This window comes from Panulirus ornatus, chromosome 29 (assembly GCF_036320965.1).
Source record: "Panulirus ornatus isolate Po-2019 chromosome 29, ASM3632096v1, whole genome shotgun sequence".
Classification (NCBI taxonomy): Eukaryota; Metazoa; Arthropoda; class Malacostraca; order Decapoda; family Palinuridae; genus Panulirus; species Panulirus ornatus.
In genome coordinates, this window is record NC_092252.1 from 13972482 (window position 1) to 13989704 (window position 17223).

Below are 17223 nucleotides of genomic sequence, written 5' to 3' on the forward strand. Positions count from 1 at the left end.
CTTGGTGGTTGTATTTGTATAATTTTACTTCAGTGGATAAAAATTTGTAGCATAAAGGAACAGTTAATTGTACATGTTAATGTAATGGTTGATTAGATCATGGCAAATCACCTCAGCCAGCCACACAATAGGTTTCTCTTTTTTGAATAATTTGAGCACATGGCCTAGTATGTCTACTCTAAGCTATATGAATGTAAAATATATCAGCATATCAGTTAGTTCATTTATACATTAGAATGATGCAAGATGATTGCTTATACATTTAAAAAAGTTTGCATTATAAAATGTATGACTGTATACCTAGGATGTTGTATTGGGGGAAAAATACATTTAGACACTGAAATTTCTTTAATGTACATTTGCTACAGCATGTTGTATATTACTGTCCTGGTAAATTAAAAAGTAAAACAATTAAATTCCAAGATGTTATTCGTTCTTGGTAATTCAACTTGTATATATATCTTTCTTTAATTATTCTAATGGTCCTTATCTCTCCCTGTGGTGATTTGTAACACTACAAACACTGTTAGAGTCTCATTTTCTTTTGATAGCCCCTTCTCTTGTGTGGTTTCCTGAGTTTGGTCAATGGGATCTTCAGTTCATATGAGTGACTCTTAGCCACATATGTTGCTCCAATTACCTTCATCAAGAGATTAAGCCTGGGGAAGATTTTCGGTTAATAAATTTTCTGAATACTGATTCAATATAAAAACAAAGAGAGAATGACTGTAAGCATAATGAAATGCAAAACAAGTTTTGAATAATGTCCTGAAAAAGATTCTGAACAGGTCAGTACACAATGGGATACGGTACTCTGGATACAAAAAGAAAATAATACAGTAAAAAGTATGGCAACATACATTATAAGGATATGAGCTCACTCCCTAGAAACCTGCAATGGTGGTAAAGGTTTCCTCCTGTAAAGTAAATGAAAATGGTCACTCAACACATTCATATCACCGCTGTAACTAAATTCCACTTTAGTTACAATGCTTTCTGTAAAATCAAAAGCAGTCAGAATTATCTAACCGGTGATGGTTTGGAGGAAGATATAGGAGAGGCCACACAATTTTATTGCTGCTAAGACAATTTTCTATCACTTTTAAATCCAATTTCTATGTTCAAATAAGTCTACCTAACCTCTGGAAAAAATTATGTCCTCATTTCTATATTCAACTGTCTTTCTCACCTTTCTGAGGTAACAACAGGAACAATCAGACAACAGCTTTGATTACAGACATCCTGTCTCTAGCTATTAAGTATAATATACTAGAATAAGAGACCATCAACCACACCTTTACATCTTAGGCTACCCTGTGGTTTGCCTTGAAGCTTCATATAACCTAATTTAACCAATTAACATGTATACTCCTAAGTATCATGTCAATCCAATTCTTCTTAATCAATACATGGGTTTTTATCTATCTATCTATATCTATATCAGTGTCACTTCTTAGCCTTTAGTGCCTCACCCTTAACAGACCACTGGAAGAGGGCAACTCTAATTCAGTGTTTGCAGAGGCTCCTACCTACTGTTCCAACTGACTACTTCTACCTCATGCTCCTACCTACTACTTCTACTTAATGTTTCTACCTAAATGTTCCTACCTTCTACTTCTATCTACTGCTCCTACTTTGGACCTTCCTTTATTACATGCTTCTATGTTCTCCATAGTCTCCCCTTCCCTCTTGCACTCTCTACTTCCATCTCCATATGTCTGAAACTTTTCAGCACACTGTAGGCAACCCACTCAGTATAATCATACTCTTTATCACACCTCTCACTGACAATGTTATGTTTTACTTGATCACCCTTCTTCATACCACACATCATCCTCAGGCACTTCATTTCCAATACTTCTACAAGCCAAAGACTCGACTCATACCATTCAACAGTGTCAAGATAACTATACCTCCAGACATGAATATCTCTGCCCCAACAGACAATGACTTTTCCTTCCACTTGCTCCTAATGATGCTAAGAAATTCAACCTCTTCCACTCAGTGGCTCACCCCAGCTTCCATGATTCGATCATCTCCCAAGTACCTATGGTGCTTCACCTCATTCAGGTATTTTCCATAAAAAAAATCCTGTCTCTGCTACCTACTGTACCTTACTACCTTACTTTACTTCACATCAACTATTTTTTTTCACACACTCCAAAACTCATCACCAGCCTCTTAAGCAGTGCCATTTGCAAACAGCTACTAATGTACTTCCTATGCCCCTCCCAGCATACAGCAGTCCCATTCCTTGCAAGAACACCCTCACACTTACCTCCCTTCTCCCTTACTATCCAATCCATAACCACCCTGAAAAGTCAAGGCAACGACACACATACCTTCACCAGGATTCACTCATCATCCTCCCTTCTTATTCCCACACATATTCACTCTTTTGGTAAATACTTCTGAAAACATTTAAGAACTTTAACTTTTTACACCTTAAATCCACAGAAACTTCCATGAGGCATCTGTCAACCACATCATATGCTTTCTACCAAACTTACAAATGCCAAATACAAGACATTCTCTTTCACAAAGTATTTCTCAACAACATTCTTCTAAACATCCACCTGGTGTATAAATGTTCTACCTCTCTGTGAATCACACTCCTCCCAAATCAGCTGCTCTGTGTATAACACAACTCTCTCATTCTCTATTCTCTCATACATTTTATCATGTATACTCTATTATCAAAACATTCACTTTTGTTTCTCTTGTCATTATACTCCACCACTTCTCAGGTATCTCACTTATATACACAAATATATACATAAATGCCCAAACTCACAAATATACATACATATACATACACATGCTGAAAAAGGACTGATGATTGGGAATACCTGGTTTAAAAAGCAAGATATACATAAGTATACTTATGTAAGTAGGAGAGATGGCCAGAGAGCGTTATTGGATTACGTGTTAATTGACAGGCGTGCGAAAGAGAGACTTTTGGATGTTAATGTGCTGAGAGGTGCAACTGGAGGGATGTCTGATCATTATCTTGTGGAGGCTAAGGTGAAGATCTGTATGGGTTTTCAGAAAAGAAGAGTGAATGTTGGGGTGAAGAGGGTGGTGAGAGTAAGTGAGCTTGAGAAGGAGACCTGTGTGAGGAAGTACCAGGAGAGACTGAGTACAGAATGGAAAAAGGTGAGAACAATGGAAGCAAGGGGAGTGGGGTAGGAATGGGATGTATTTAGGGAATCAGTGATGGATTGCGCAAAAGATGCTTGTGGCATGAGAAGAGTGGGAGGTGGGTTGATTAGAAAGGGTGGTGAGTGGTGGGATGAAGAAGTAAGAGTATTGGTGAAAGAGAAGAGAGAGGCATTTGGACGATTTTTGCAGGGAAAAAATGCAATTGAGTGGGAGATGTATAAAAGAAAGAGACAGGAGGTCAAGAGAAAGGTGCAAGAGGTGAAAAAAAGGGCAAATGAGAGTTGGGGTGAGAGAGTATCATCAAATTTTAGGGAGAATAAAAAGATGTTCTGGAAGGAGGTAAATAAAGTGCGTAAGACAAGGGAGCAAATGGGAACTTCAGTGAAGGGCGCAAATGGGGAGGTGATAACAAGTAGTGGTGATGTGAGAAGGAGATGGAGTGAGTATTTTGAAGGTTTGTTGAATGTGTTTGATGATAGAGTGGCAGATATAGGGTGTTTTGGTCGAGGTGGTGTGCAAAGTGAGAGGGTTAGGGAAAATGATTTGGTAAACAGAGGAGAGGTAGTGAAAGCTTTGCGGAAGATGAAAGCCGGCAAGGCAGCAGGTTTGGATGGTATTGCAGTGGAATTTATTAAAAAAGGGGGTGACTGTATTGTTGACTGGTTGGTAAGGTTATTTAATGTATGTATGACTCATGGTGAGGTGCCTGAGGATTGGCGGAATGCGTGCATAGTGCCATTGTACAAAGGCAAAGGGGATAAGAGTGAGTGCTCAAATTACAGAGGTATAAGTTTGTTGAGTATTCCTGGTAAATTATATGGGAGGGTATTGATTGAGAGGGTGAAGGCATGTACAGAGCATCAGATTGGGGAAGAGCAGTGTGGTTTCAGAAGTGGTAGAGGATGTGTGGATCAGGTGTTTGCTTTGAAGAATGTATGTGAGAAATACTTAGAAAAGCAAATGGATTTGTATGTAGCATTTATGGATCTGGAGAAGGCATATGATAGAGTTGATAGAGATGCTCTGTGGAAGGTATTAAGAATATATGGTGTGGGAGGAAAGTTGTTAGAAGCAGTGAAAAGTTTTTATCGAGGATGTAAGGCATGTGTACGTGTAGGAAGAGAGGAAAGTGATTGGTTCTCAGTGAATGTAGGTTTGCGGCAGGGGTGTGTGATGTCTCCATGGTTGTTTAATTTGTTTATGGATGGGGTTGTTAGGGAGGTAAATGTAAGAGTTTTGGAAAGAAGGGCAAGTATGAAGTCTGTTGGGGATGAGAGAGCTTGGGAAGTGAGTCAGTTGTTGTTCGCTGATGATACAGCGCTGGTGGCTGATTCATGTGAGAAACTGCAGAAGCTGGTGACTGAGTTTGGTAAAGTGTGTGGAAGAAGAAAGTTAAGAGTAAATGTGAATAAGAGCAAGGTTATTAGGTACAGTAGGGTTGAGGGTCAAGTCAATTGGGAGGTGAGTTTGAATGGAGAAAAACTGGAGGAAGTGAAGTGTTTTAGATATCTGGGAGTGGATCTGGCAGCGGATGGAACCATGGAAGCGGAAGTGGATCATAGGGTGGGGGAGGGGGCGAAAATTCTGGGGGGCCTTGAAGAATGTGTGGAAGTCGAGAACATTATCTCGGAAAGCAAAAATGGGTATGTTTGAAGGAATAGTGGTTCCAACAATGTTGTATGGTTGCGAGGCGTGGGCTATGGATAGAGTTGTGCGCAGGAGGATGGATGTGCTGGAAATGAGATGTTTGAGGACAATGTGTGGTGTGAGGTGGTTTGATCGAGTGAGTAACGTAAGGGTAAGAGAGATGTGTGGAAATAAAAAGAGCGTGGTTGAGAGAGCAGAAGAGGGTGTTTTGAAGTGGTTTGGGCACATGGAGAGAATGAGTGAGGAAAGATTGACCAAGAGGATATATGTGTCGGAGGTGGAGGGAACGAGGAGAAGAGGGAGACCAAATTGGAGGTGGAAAGATGGAGTGAAAAAGATTTTGTGTGATCGGGGCCTGAACATGCAGGAGGGTGAAAGGAGGGCAAGGAATAGAGTGAATTGGAGCGATGTGGTATACCGGGGTTGACGTGCTGTCAGTGGATTGAATCAAGGCATGTGAAGCGTCTGGGGTAAACCATGGAAAGCTGTGTAGGTATGTATATTTGCGTGTGTGGACGTATGTATATACATATGTATGGGGGGGGGGGGTTGGGCCATTTCTTTCGTCTGTTTCCTTGCGCTACCTCGCAAACGCGGGAGACAGCGACAAAGTATAAAAAAAAAAAAAAAAATACATACACATAAACATACATATACTTGCTTGCCTTCAATCCCTTACTGGTGCCATCCTGCCCAACAGGAAACAGCATTGCTGCCCCTACTTCTGCGAGGTAGCACCAGGAAAACAGACAAAAAAGGCCACATTCATTCATACTCAGTCTCTAGCTGTCATGTGTAATGCACCAAAACCACAGCTACCTAGCCACATCCAGGCCCCACAAACCTTTTCATGGTTTACTGCAGGTTTCACGAGCCCTGGTTCAGTCCAATGACAGCAAGTCGACCCCAGTATACCACATTGCTCCAACTTACTCTATTCCTTGCATGCCTTTCACCCTCCTGTATGTTCAGGCCCCGATCACTCAAAATCTTTTTCAATCTATCATTCTACCTCCAATTTGTTTCCGGCTTCTCCTCGTTCCCTCCACCTCTGACACATATATCAATTTTTTCAACCTTTCCTCACTCATTCTCTCCATATGTCCAAGCCATTTCAACACACCCCCTTCAGCTCTCTCAACCACAATCTTTTTATTTTCAAACATCTCTCTTATCCTTTCATTACTTACTTGGTCAAACCTCCTCACACCACACATTGTCCTCAAACATTTCACTTCCAGCACATCCACCCTCCTCCATACAACCCTATCTATAGCCCATGCCTTGCAATCATATAATATTGTTGGAACTACTATTCCTTCAAACATACCTATTTTTGCTCTCTGAGATAATGTTTTCTCCTTCCACACATTCATCATTGCTCCCAGAACCTTCACCCCCCCACCTACTCTGTGATACTTCCACTTCCATGGTTCCATTCACTGCCAATTCCACTCCCTGATATCTAAAACACTTCACTTCCTCCAACGTTTCTCCATTCAAACTTACATCCCAATTAACTTGTTCCTCAACCCTGCTCAACTAATGACCTTGCTCTTATTCACATTTACTTTCAACTTTCTCCTTTCACACACTTTTCCAAACTCAGTCACCAACTTCTGCAGATTCTCACTTGAATCAACCACCACTGCTGTATCATCAGTGAACAACTGAACAACAACCGACTCACTTCCCAAGCCCTCTCATCCCCAACAGACTGCATACTTGTCCTTCTCCCCAAAACTCTTGTATTTACCTCCCTAGCAACCCCATCCATAAACAAATTAACCATGGAGAAATCACACATCCCTGCAGCAGACCGACCTTCACTGGGAATCAGTCACTCTCCTCTCTTCCTACTCATACACATGCCTTACATCCTTGATAAAAAATTTTCACTGCTTCTAGCAGCTTACCTCCCACACCATTAACTCTTAAGACCTTCCACAAAGTATCTCTATTAACCCTATCATATGCCTTCTCCAGATCCATAAATGCCACATACAAATACATCTGTTTTTCTAAATATTTCTCACACATTCTTCAAAGCAAACACCTGATCCACACATCCTCTACCTCTTCTGAAACCACACTGCTCCTCCCCAATCTGATGCTCTGTATATGCCTTTACCCTCATCAATATCCTCCCATACAATTATCCAGGAATACTCAACAAACTTATGCCTCTGTAGCTTGAACACTCACCTTTATTATCCCCTTTTCCTTTGTACAATGGCACTATACATGCCTTCTACTGCTCCTCAGGCACTTCATCATGATCCATACATACACTGAATATCCTTAACAACCAATCAACTACATAGTCACCCCCTTTCTTAATACATTCAACAGCAATACCATCCAAACCCACTGCCTTGCCAGATTTCATCTTCTGCAAGGCTTTTATACCACCCCTTTTTTCTTAAGTAAACCATTTTCCCTGACCCTCTCACTTTGCATACCACCCCAACCAAAACAACCAACATCTGCCACTCTATCATCAGATACATTAAAAAAATCTCTCACTTTATCACTACCTGTTATCACTTTCCCCCTTGCCCCCTTCACCGATATTCCTATTTGTTCTCTTGTCTTTTGCACATTATTTACCTCCTTCCAAAATATCTTTTGATTCTCCCCAAAGTTTAATCATACTCTCTCACCCCAATTCTCATTTGCCCTCTTTTTCAACCCATGCACCTTCCTCTTGACCTCCTGCTGCTTTCTCTTATACATCTTCCAGTCATTTGCACTCCTTTGTAAGTATCATCCAAACATCTCTCTTTTCTCGTTCACTAGCAACTTTACTTCTTCATCCCACCACTCACTACCCTTTCTAATCTGCCCACCTCCCACCTTTCTCATGCCACATGCATTTTTTGCACATGCCATCACTACTTCCCTAAATACATCCCATTCCTCACCCACTCCCTCACATCATTTGCTCTTACTTTTTGCCGTTCTACACTCAATCTCTCTTAGTACTTCCTCATACATGTCTCCTTTCCAAGCTCACTTACTCTCACCAGTTTCTTCTCCCCATCACACATTCTTCCTTTCTGAAAACATCTACAAATATCCACCTCACCTCCACAAGATAGTGATCAAACATCCCTACAGCTGCCACTCTCAGCACATTAAGACCCAAAAGTCTCTCTTTTACACGCCTATCAATACTTGCAATCAAATAATGCCCTTTGACCACCTCTCCTACTTACATACGTATGAATTAATATCTTATACATCAATCTTCAATCTGAGTTAAACTGTATATCTAATCCCCACTAAACATTGGATATAATTTTCTGAAAAATGCAACTGAATGCAGTGTATGGTGAATCCCGTTTTACCATAGGATTTAATATGATAAGGTGGCGTTCCATTCCAGGGTAAGATTTCTCAGCCTAAATTTCAAACAAAATATGATTAAAATACTAAGAAACATGCCTTACCATACCATTAATCTATGTATATAAGTCACAAACCAATACATCTTAAAATACTATTGTTTCTATGTAAAAAATATCCCATGAAGCACAGGTACGTTAGACTGATTCTGATCTTCAATCCAAAAACTTAACACTCAATGTTCACCAAAGCCTCACCTCTGGTACAACTGATCACTGCCAATAACAAGACACATTCAAGGAGCACTGCCTGTATATCTACATAGTTCAAGATAGTTATAATCAATGTAACTGACAAGCAAAGACCTCTAGCAATATCAGCACTACAATGACTAGCATAAGAACCCTTCAAAATGTCTAAGTTACCTCCTAGCTGATGGTCTTCCTGCTCTTCTCCTTCCCACAAGTGAAAAATTCCTTTGTACACTTTATACTCATAGTTATTGGGTTTTGAATATATTTACACTTTTTTCTTTCATTTTTTTTTTCTTTGTCACTGTCTCCCGCGTTTGCGAGGTAGCGCAAGGAAACAGACGAAAGAAATGGCCCAATCCACCCCCATACACATGTATATACATATGTCCACACACGCAAATATACATACCTACACAGCTTTCCATGGTTTACCCCAGACGCTTCACATGCCCTGATTCAATCCACTGACAGTACGTCAACCCCGGTATACCACATCGATCCAATTCACTCTATTCCTTGCCCTCCTTTCACCCTCCTGCATGCTCAGGCCCCGATCACACAAAATCTTTTTCACTCCATCTTTCCACCTCCAATTTGGTCTCCCACTTCTCCTCGTTCCCTCCACCTCCGACACATATATCCTCTTGGTTAATCTTTCCTCACTCATTCTCTCCATGTGCCCAAACCATTTCAAAACACCCTCTTCTGCTCTCTCAACCACGCTCTTTTTATTTCCACACATCTCTCTTACCCTTACGTTACTTACTCGATCAAACCACCTCACACCACACATTGTCCTCAAACATCTCATTTCCAGCACATCCATCCTCCTGCGCACAACTCTATCCATAGCCCACGCCTCGCAACCATACAACATTGTTGGAACCACTATTCCTTCAAACATACCCATTTTTGCTTTCCGAGATAATGTTCTCGACTTCCACACATTCTTCAAGGCTCCCAGGATTTTTGCCCCCTCCCCCACCCTATGATCCACTTCCGCTTCCATGGTTCCATCCGCTGCCAGATCCACTCCCAGATATCTAAAACACTTTACTTCCTCCAGTTTTTCTCCATTCAAACTTACCTCCCAATTGACTTGACCCTCAACCCTACTGTACCTAATAACCTTGCTCTTATTCACATTTACTCTTAACTTTCTTCTTTCACACACTTTACCAAACTCAGTCACCAGCTTCTGCAGTTTCTCACATGAATCAGCCACCAGCGCCGTATCATCAGCGAACAACAACTGACTCACTTCCCAAGGTCTCTCATCCCCAACAGACTTCATACTTGCCCCTCTTTCCAAAACTCTTGCATTTACCTCCCTAACAACACCATCCATAAACAAATTAAACAACCATGGAGACATCACACACCCCTGCCGCAAACCTACATTCACTGAGAACCAATCACTTTCCTCTCTTCCTACACGTACACATGCCTTACATCCTCGATAAAAACTTTTCACTGCTTCTAACAACTTGCCTCCCACACCATATATTCTTAATACCTTCCACAGAGCATCTCTATCAACTCTATCATATGCCTTCTCCAGATCCATAAATGCTACATACAAATCCATTTGCTTTTCTAAGTATTTCTCATATACATTCTTCAAAGCAAACACCTGATCCACACATCCTCTACCACTTCTGAAACCACACTGCTCTTCCCCAATCTGATGCTCTGTACATGCCTTCACCCTCTCAATCAATACCCTCCCATATAATTTACCAGGAATACTCAACAAACTTATACCTCTGTAATTTGAGCACTCACTCTTATCCCCTTTGCCTTTGTACAATGGCACTATGCACGCATTCCGCCAATCCTCAGGCACCTCACCATGAGTCATACATACATTAAATAACCTTACCAACCAGTCAACAATACAGTCACCCCCTTTTTTAATAAATTCCACTGCAATACCATCCAAACCTGCTGCCTTGCCGGCTTTCATCTTCCGCAAAGCTTTTACTACCTCTTCTCTGTTTACCAAATCATTTTCCCTAACCCTCTCACTTTGCACACAGCCTCGACCAAAACACCATATATCTGCCACTCTATCATCAAACACATTCAACAAACCTTCAAAATACTCACTCCATCTCCTTCTCACATCACCACTACTTGTTATCACCTCCCCCATTTGCGCCCTTCACTGAAGTTCCCATTTGCTCCCTTGTCTTACGCACTTTATTTACCTCCATCCAGAACATCTTTTTATTCTCCCTAAAATTTATTGATACTCTCTCACCCTAACTCTCATTTGCCCTCTTTTTCACCTCTTGCACCTTTCTCTTGACCTCCTGTCTCTTTCTTTTATACATCTCCCACTCAATTGCATTTTTTCCCTGCAAAAATCGTCCAAATGCCTCTCTCTTCTCTTTCACTAATAATCTTACTTCCTCATCCCACCACTCACTACCCTTTCTAATCAACCCACCTCCCACTCTTCTCATGCCACAAGCATCTTTTGCACAATCCATCACTGATTCCCTAAATACATCCCATTCCTCCCCCACTCCCCTTACTTCCATTGTTCTCACCTTTTTCCATTCTGTACTCAGTCTCTCCTGGTACTTCCTCACACAAGTCTCCTTCCCAAGCTCACTTACTCTCACCACCCTCTTCACCCCAACATTCACTCTTCTTTTCTGAAAACCCATACAAATCTTCACCTTAGCCTCCACAAGATAATGATCAGACATCCCTCCAGTTGCACCTCTCAGCACATTAACATGTTTCATGTTTACATAAATAAATTAATTTTTTCAGAGACATCAGGCAAGCAAACCTCCTAATGATGAATCATCAACCTTTGTGTAATCTAATGTTTCAGGAGATAATTTTCCTTATCAATAAAAACTTACTTGTCCCGAGGAATACCCAATGACAGAAGAAGTGTATTGACTGGCAGACAATACTTATTAGCTATTAGTGACATCACCAATACACAGCAGAAAGCACTGTCCTCATTCTGGCGAGTACGAAATCTGTGAAAGAGAATTAATCAATTCTGATTAAGTCTAACAATATCAGCAGTGGAAACAAAAACCAGGTAAAAAGATATGAAAATTGTACCCACTCCACCACAACGTAGCTCAATCTCTTATTATTGGGGTTCTCTATCAGAATTATATTTTTTTTTATTATTATCATATTTTGTCAAAGTCCTGCGTTAGCGAGGTAGTGCAAGGAAAGATGAAAGAATGGCCCAACCCACCCACATACACATGTATATACATACATATACATATATACACATGTACATATTCATACTTGATGTCTTCATCCATTCCCATCGCCACCCTGCCACACACAAAATGACAACCCCCTACCCCCACATGCGCGCAAGGTAGCACTAGGAAAAGACAGCAAAGACCACATTTGTTCACACTCAGTCTCTAGCTGCCATGTGTAATATACCAAAACCACAGCTCCCTTTCCACATCCCGGCCCCACAAAACTTTCCATGGTTTACCCCACACGCTTCACATGACATGCCTTGGTTCAATCCATTGACAGCATGTCGACCCTAGTAAACCACATCGTTCCAAGTCACTCTATTCCTTGCACGCCTTTCATCCTCGTTTATGTTCAGGCCCGATCGCTCAAAATCTTTTTCACTCCATCCTTCCACTTCCAATTTGGTCTCCCACTTCTCCTCATTCCCTCCAACTCTTACACATATATCCTCTTTGCCAATCTTTCCTCACTCCTCTCCATGTGACCAAACCATTTCAGTACACCCTCTTCTGCTCTCTGAACCACGCTCTTTTTATTACCACACATCTCTGTTACCATTTCATTACTTACTCGATCAAACCCCCTCACACCACATATTGTCCTCAAACATTTCATTTCCAACACAACCACCCTCCTCTGCACAACCCTATCTATAGCCCATGCCTCACAACCATATAACACTGTTGGAACCACAATTCCTTCAAACATACCTATTTTTGGTCTCCGAGATAACGTTCTTGCCTTCCACGCATTCATCAACACTTCCAGAACCTTTGCCCCCACCCTTACCCTGTGACTCACTTCCACTTCCATGGTTCCATCCGCTGGTGAATCCACTCCCAGATATCTAAAACACTTCACTTCCTCCAGTTCTTCTCCATTCAAACTTACCTCCCAATTAACTTGTCCCTCAACCCTACTGAACCTAATAACCTTGCTCTTATTCACATTTACTCTCACCTTTCTTTTTTCACACACTACCAAACTCAGTCACCAATTCTGCAGTATTTCACCTGAATCAGCCATAAGCGCTGTATCATCAGCGAACAACAACCGACACTTCCCAAGCCCTCTCATCCAAAACAGACTGCTTACTTGCCCCTCTCTCCAAAACTCTTGCATTCACCTCCCTAATAACTCCATCCATAAACAAATCAAACAACCGTGGAGACATCACACACCCCTGCTGCAAACCGACATTCACTGGGAACTAAATACTTTCACCTCTTCCTACTCGTACACATGCCCTACATCCTCAATAAAAACTTTTCAATGCTTCTAGCAACTTACCTCCCACACCATATACTCTTAATACCTTCCACAAAGCATCTCTATCAACTCTATCATATGCTTTCTCAAGATCGATAAATACTACATACAAATCCATCTGTTTTTCTAAGTTATTCTCACACACATTCTTCAAGGAAACACCTGATCCACACATCCTCTACCACTTCTGAAACCACACTGCTCTTCCCTAATCTGATGCTCTATATGTGCCTTTACCCTCTCAATCAATACCCTCCCATATAATTTCCCAGGAATACTCAACAAACTTATACCTCTGTAATTTGAGCACTTACTTTTATCCCCTTTGCCTTTGTACAACTATGCATGCATTCTGCCAATCCTCAGGCACTTCACCATGAACCATACATACAGTGAATATCCTCACCAACCAGTCAACAACACAGTTTCTCCCTTCTTTAATGAATTCCACTGCAATACCATCCAAACCTGCCTGCTTGCCGGCTTTCATCTTTTGTAAAGCATTCCCTACCTCTTCTCTGTTTACCAAACCATTTTCCCTGACCCCTCTCACTTCGCACACCACCATGAGCAAAACACCCTATATCTGCCACTCTATCATCAAACACATTCAAAAGACCTTCAAAATACTCACTCCATCTCCTTCTCACATCACCACTACTTGTTATTACTTCCCCATCAGTCCCATTCACCAATGTTCCCCTTTGTTCTCTTGTCTTACGTACCAAGCTCACTTACTCTCACCACTGTCTTCATCCCAACATTCTTCTTTTCTGAAAACCTCTACAAATCTTCACCTTCGCCTCCACAAGATAACGGTCAGACATCCCTCCAGTTGCCCCTTTCAGCACATTTACATCCAAAAGTCTCTCTTTCACGTGTCTATCAGTCAACACATAATCGAATAACACTCTCTTGCCATTTCTCCTACTTACGTACGTTGTATATCTCTCTTTTTAAACCTCACATTCCCAACCACCGGTCCTTTTTCAGCACACATATCTACAAGCTCTTCACCATTTCCATTTACAACACTGAACACCCCATGCATACCAATTATACCCTCAACTGCCACATTACTCACCTTTGCATTCAAATCACCCATCACTATAACCCGGTCTTGTGGATCAAAGCTGCTAACACACTCACTCAGCTGCTCCCAAAACACTTGCCTCTCATGATCTTTCTTCTCATGACCAGGTGCATAGGCATCAATAACCACCCATCTCTCTCCATCCACTTTCAATTCTACCCACATCAATCTAGAATTTACTTTCTTACACTCTATCACATACTCTCACAGCTCCTACTTTAAGAGTGGTCCTCTCGCCAACCCCTGACTTTACTTCCAAGACATTCCCAAACCATTATTCCCCTTTACCCTTGAGCTTCATTTCATTCAGAGCCAAAACATCCAGGTTCCTTTCCTCAAACATACTACCTATCTCTCCTTTTTTCTCATCTTGGTTACATCCACACACATTTAGACACCCCAATCTGAGCCTTCGAGGAGGATGAGCACTCCCCACATGACTCCTTCTGTTTCCCCCTTTAGAAAGTTATAATACAAGGAGGGGAGGGCTTTTAGCCAACTGCTCCCGTCCCTTTTAGTCGCCTTCCAAAATTTTCAATAAATGTTAATAATGTTACTCTTCCACTATATACATAAAAGATTCAATCTTTATCTGGTCAGTGCAACTTTCAGAAATCTATAAGATGATCCTAAATTTTCTATAGATGTTCATTATGTTACTCTATCACAATATACATAAAAGATTCAGTCTTTATCTTCCAATTGCAATAAAGAATATCATACAATATAAGAATTATCAATTCAAGAGTGAAGCCAAGATGTTTAGGCCCAAAATCCTTAAAAGCAGCAAGCATGTAGGCAAGATATTCTACCAATATAAACAAAAAACAGGCAACAAAACCCAAAAAAGGCAATGATCATTTTACTTCAAAAAATAATTACACAAATATTATGCACATAACACTATTAGTAAAATATATGACTGTTAACCATTCAATTTGTTAAAAAAATAGCTCATTCATATTAATCTTCTCAGCTGGAACATTGCTGCTTCTCAGATAGAAAAAAGAGTAAATACAGCTGCATTTACAGGATGAACCATAAAACGATTTTGCCACTAAATGTCATATTTTCCTGTCTTAGCAATCTTCCTCACTAGAAATTGCAGGAAACAACTGGCAGTGGTTTCAATACATTAAAAGAAGAAACTCTCAGAACCAAACTTACATTTTCTTAGAAAAGACAGAAAAAGTACAACTAGAGGGAGGTCTGATCATTATCTTGTGGAGGCAAAAGTGAAGATTTGTAGAGGTTTTCAGAAAAGAGGAATGTTGGGGTGAAGAGAGTGGTGAGAATAAGTGAGCTTGGGAAGGAACTTGAGTGAGGAAGTACTAGGACAGACTGAGTGCAGAATGGAAAAAGGTGAGAGCAAAGGATGTGAGGGGAGTGGGGGTGGAATGGGATGTATTTTAGGGAATCAGTGATGGCTTGCACAAAAGATGCTTGTGGCATGAAAAGCATGGGAGGTGGGCAGATTAGAAAGGGTAGTGAGTGGTGGGATGAAGAAGTAAGATCATTAATGAAAGAGAAGAGAGAGGTATTTGGAAGCAAATTAAGACAAAGCAAGCTATTCTATACTGAAAATTCAAAAATAGGCATTTATGGCTTTTGCCATGGCTACCTCCTTCATATGAGTTCTTAAGAAGAATGGGCTTCAGAGATATAGATGGATAGCCTGAAGATCCAGGCTCTATTTATGACACTTCCAACTAAAAATGCAATTTCTTCCAGCTTACCTCTGGTTGTGGTTGTGTTGGGTATATTCATTCATTATATGATTCTTGATCTTTGGTGGACATCCCTTCATGTTGTTGTCATTAAATCTGAAATATCTTAAATCTCTACTCTTCATCCTGAGAAAGGACAGAAGGTATTCTACATAAAGGGCAACACAGGTTAATCTCACTTGATTTTCATCATCTTTCTCTAATTTGGCCCTTGCTAATAGTTCTCGACACAAAGATGTCCATCTGTTGGTACAAAATGGAAATAAACGAAAAATTAATTCATACCTCAGAAAATCAAACACAAAAATGACATAGATAGTTTTCACAATGAGATATTTGTATGTACCTGTCAATTGTATAACTGGATCACAAATAAAATGACTACCTAAACTACCATAACTCAATTGTTGATAACTACCACCAACATAAAAACAATTCAACAGCACTTCTGAAACCCAACAAGTCATTTCAGTATTATTTATATTTATCTATTTATTAAACTGTTTCCCATTTTAGAAAGTTGAACTACAAGGAAGTAAATCATGGGGTGGGGGAGGGGGCAAAAATCCTGGGAGCCTTGAAGAATGTGTGGAAGTCGAGAACATTATCTCTGAAAGCTAAAATGGCTATGTTTGAAGGAATAGTGGTTCCAACAATGTTGTACGGTTGCGAGGCATGGGCTATGGATAGAGTTGTGCACAGGAGGGTGGATGTGCTGGAAATGAGATGTTTGAGGATAATAAGTGGAGTGAGGTGGTTTGATCGAGTAAGCAATGTAAGGGTAAGAGAGATGTGTGGAAATAAAAAGAGCAAGGTTGAGAGAGCAGAAGAGGGTGTTTTGAAATGGTTTGGGCACATGGAGAGAATGAGTGAGGAATGATTGACCAAGAGGATATATGTGTCGGAGGTGGAGGGAACAAGGAGAAGTGGGAGACCAAATTGGGGGTGGAAAGATGGAGTGAAAAAGATTTTGAGTGATCGGGGCCTGAAACATGCAGGAGGGTGAAAGGCAGGCAAGGAATAGAGTGAATTGGATCGATGTGGTATACCGGGGTCGATGTGCTGTCAATGGATTGAATCAGGACATGTGAAGCGTCTGGGGTAAACCATGGAAAGTTGTGTGGAGCCTGGATGTGGAAAGGGAGCTGTGGTTTCGGACATTATTGCATGACAGCTAAAGACTGAGTGTGAGCGAATGGGGCCTTTGTTGTCTTTTCCTGGCGCTGCCTCGTGCACATGAGGGAGGAGGGGGATGTTATTCCGTGTGTGGTGGGGTGGCGATGGGGGTGAGTAGGGGCAGACAGTGTGAATTGTGTGCATGTGTGTATGTGTGTGTGTCTGTGTGTGTATATGTGTGTGTATGTTGGGATGTGCGGGTGTGTATGTTTGCATGTGTGGACGTGTGTGTGTGTGCATGTGTGTGGGGGTGGGTTGGGCCATTTCTTTCGTCTGTTTCCTTGCGCTACCT

General features: G+C 41.0%; 1 protein-coding gene across 6 annotated transcripts in view; it reads right to left on the reverse strand.

The window, feature by feature from the left end:
- Positions 1 to 335: 335 nt before the first annotated feature.
- The window catches only part of Polr1E (RNA polymerase I subunit E), a 34604-nt gene continuing 17716 nt past the window's right edge, over positions 336 to 17223 (reverse strand). For all 6 annotated transcript variants that reach the window (XM_071679265.1, XM_071679260.1, XM_071679261.1 and 3 more), the window contains 3 exons: positions 15765 to 15998; positions 11291 to 11413; positions 336 to 659 (listed from right to left, as the gene is read on the reverse strand). In XM_071679265.1, the coding sequence (XP_071535366.1) occupies positions 527 to 659; positions 11291 to 11413; positions 15765 to 15998 (490 nt within the window). In that variant the 3' untranslated portion in view covers positions 336 to 526. The remainder of the gene's footprint in view (positions 660 to 11290; positions 11414 to 15764; positions 15999 to 17223) is intronic.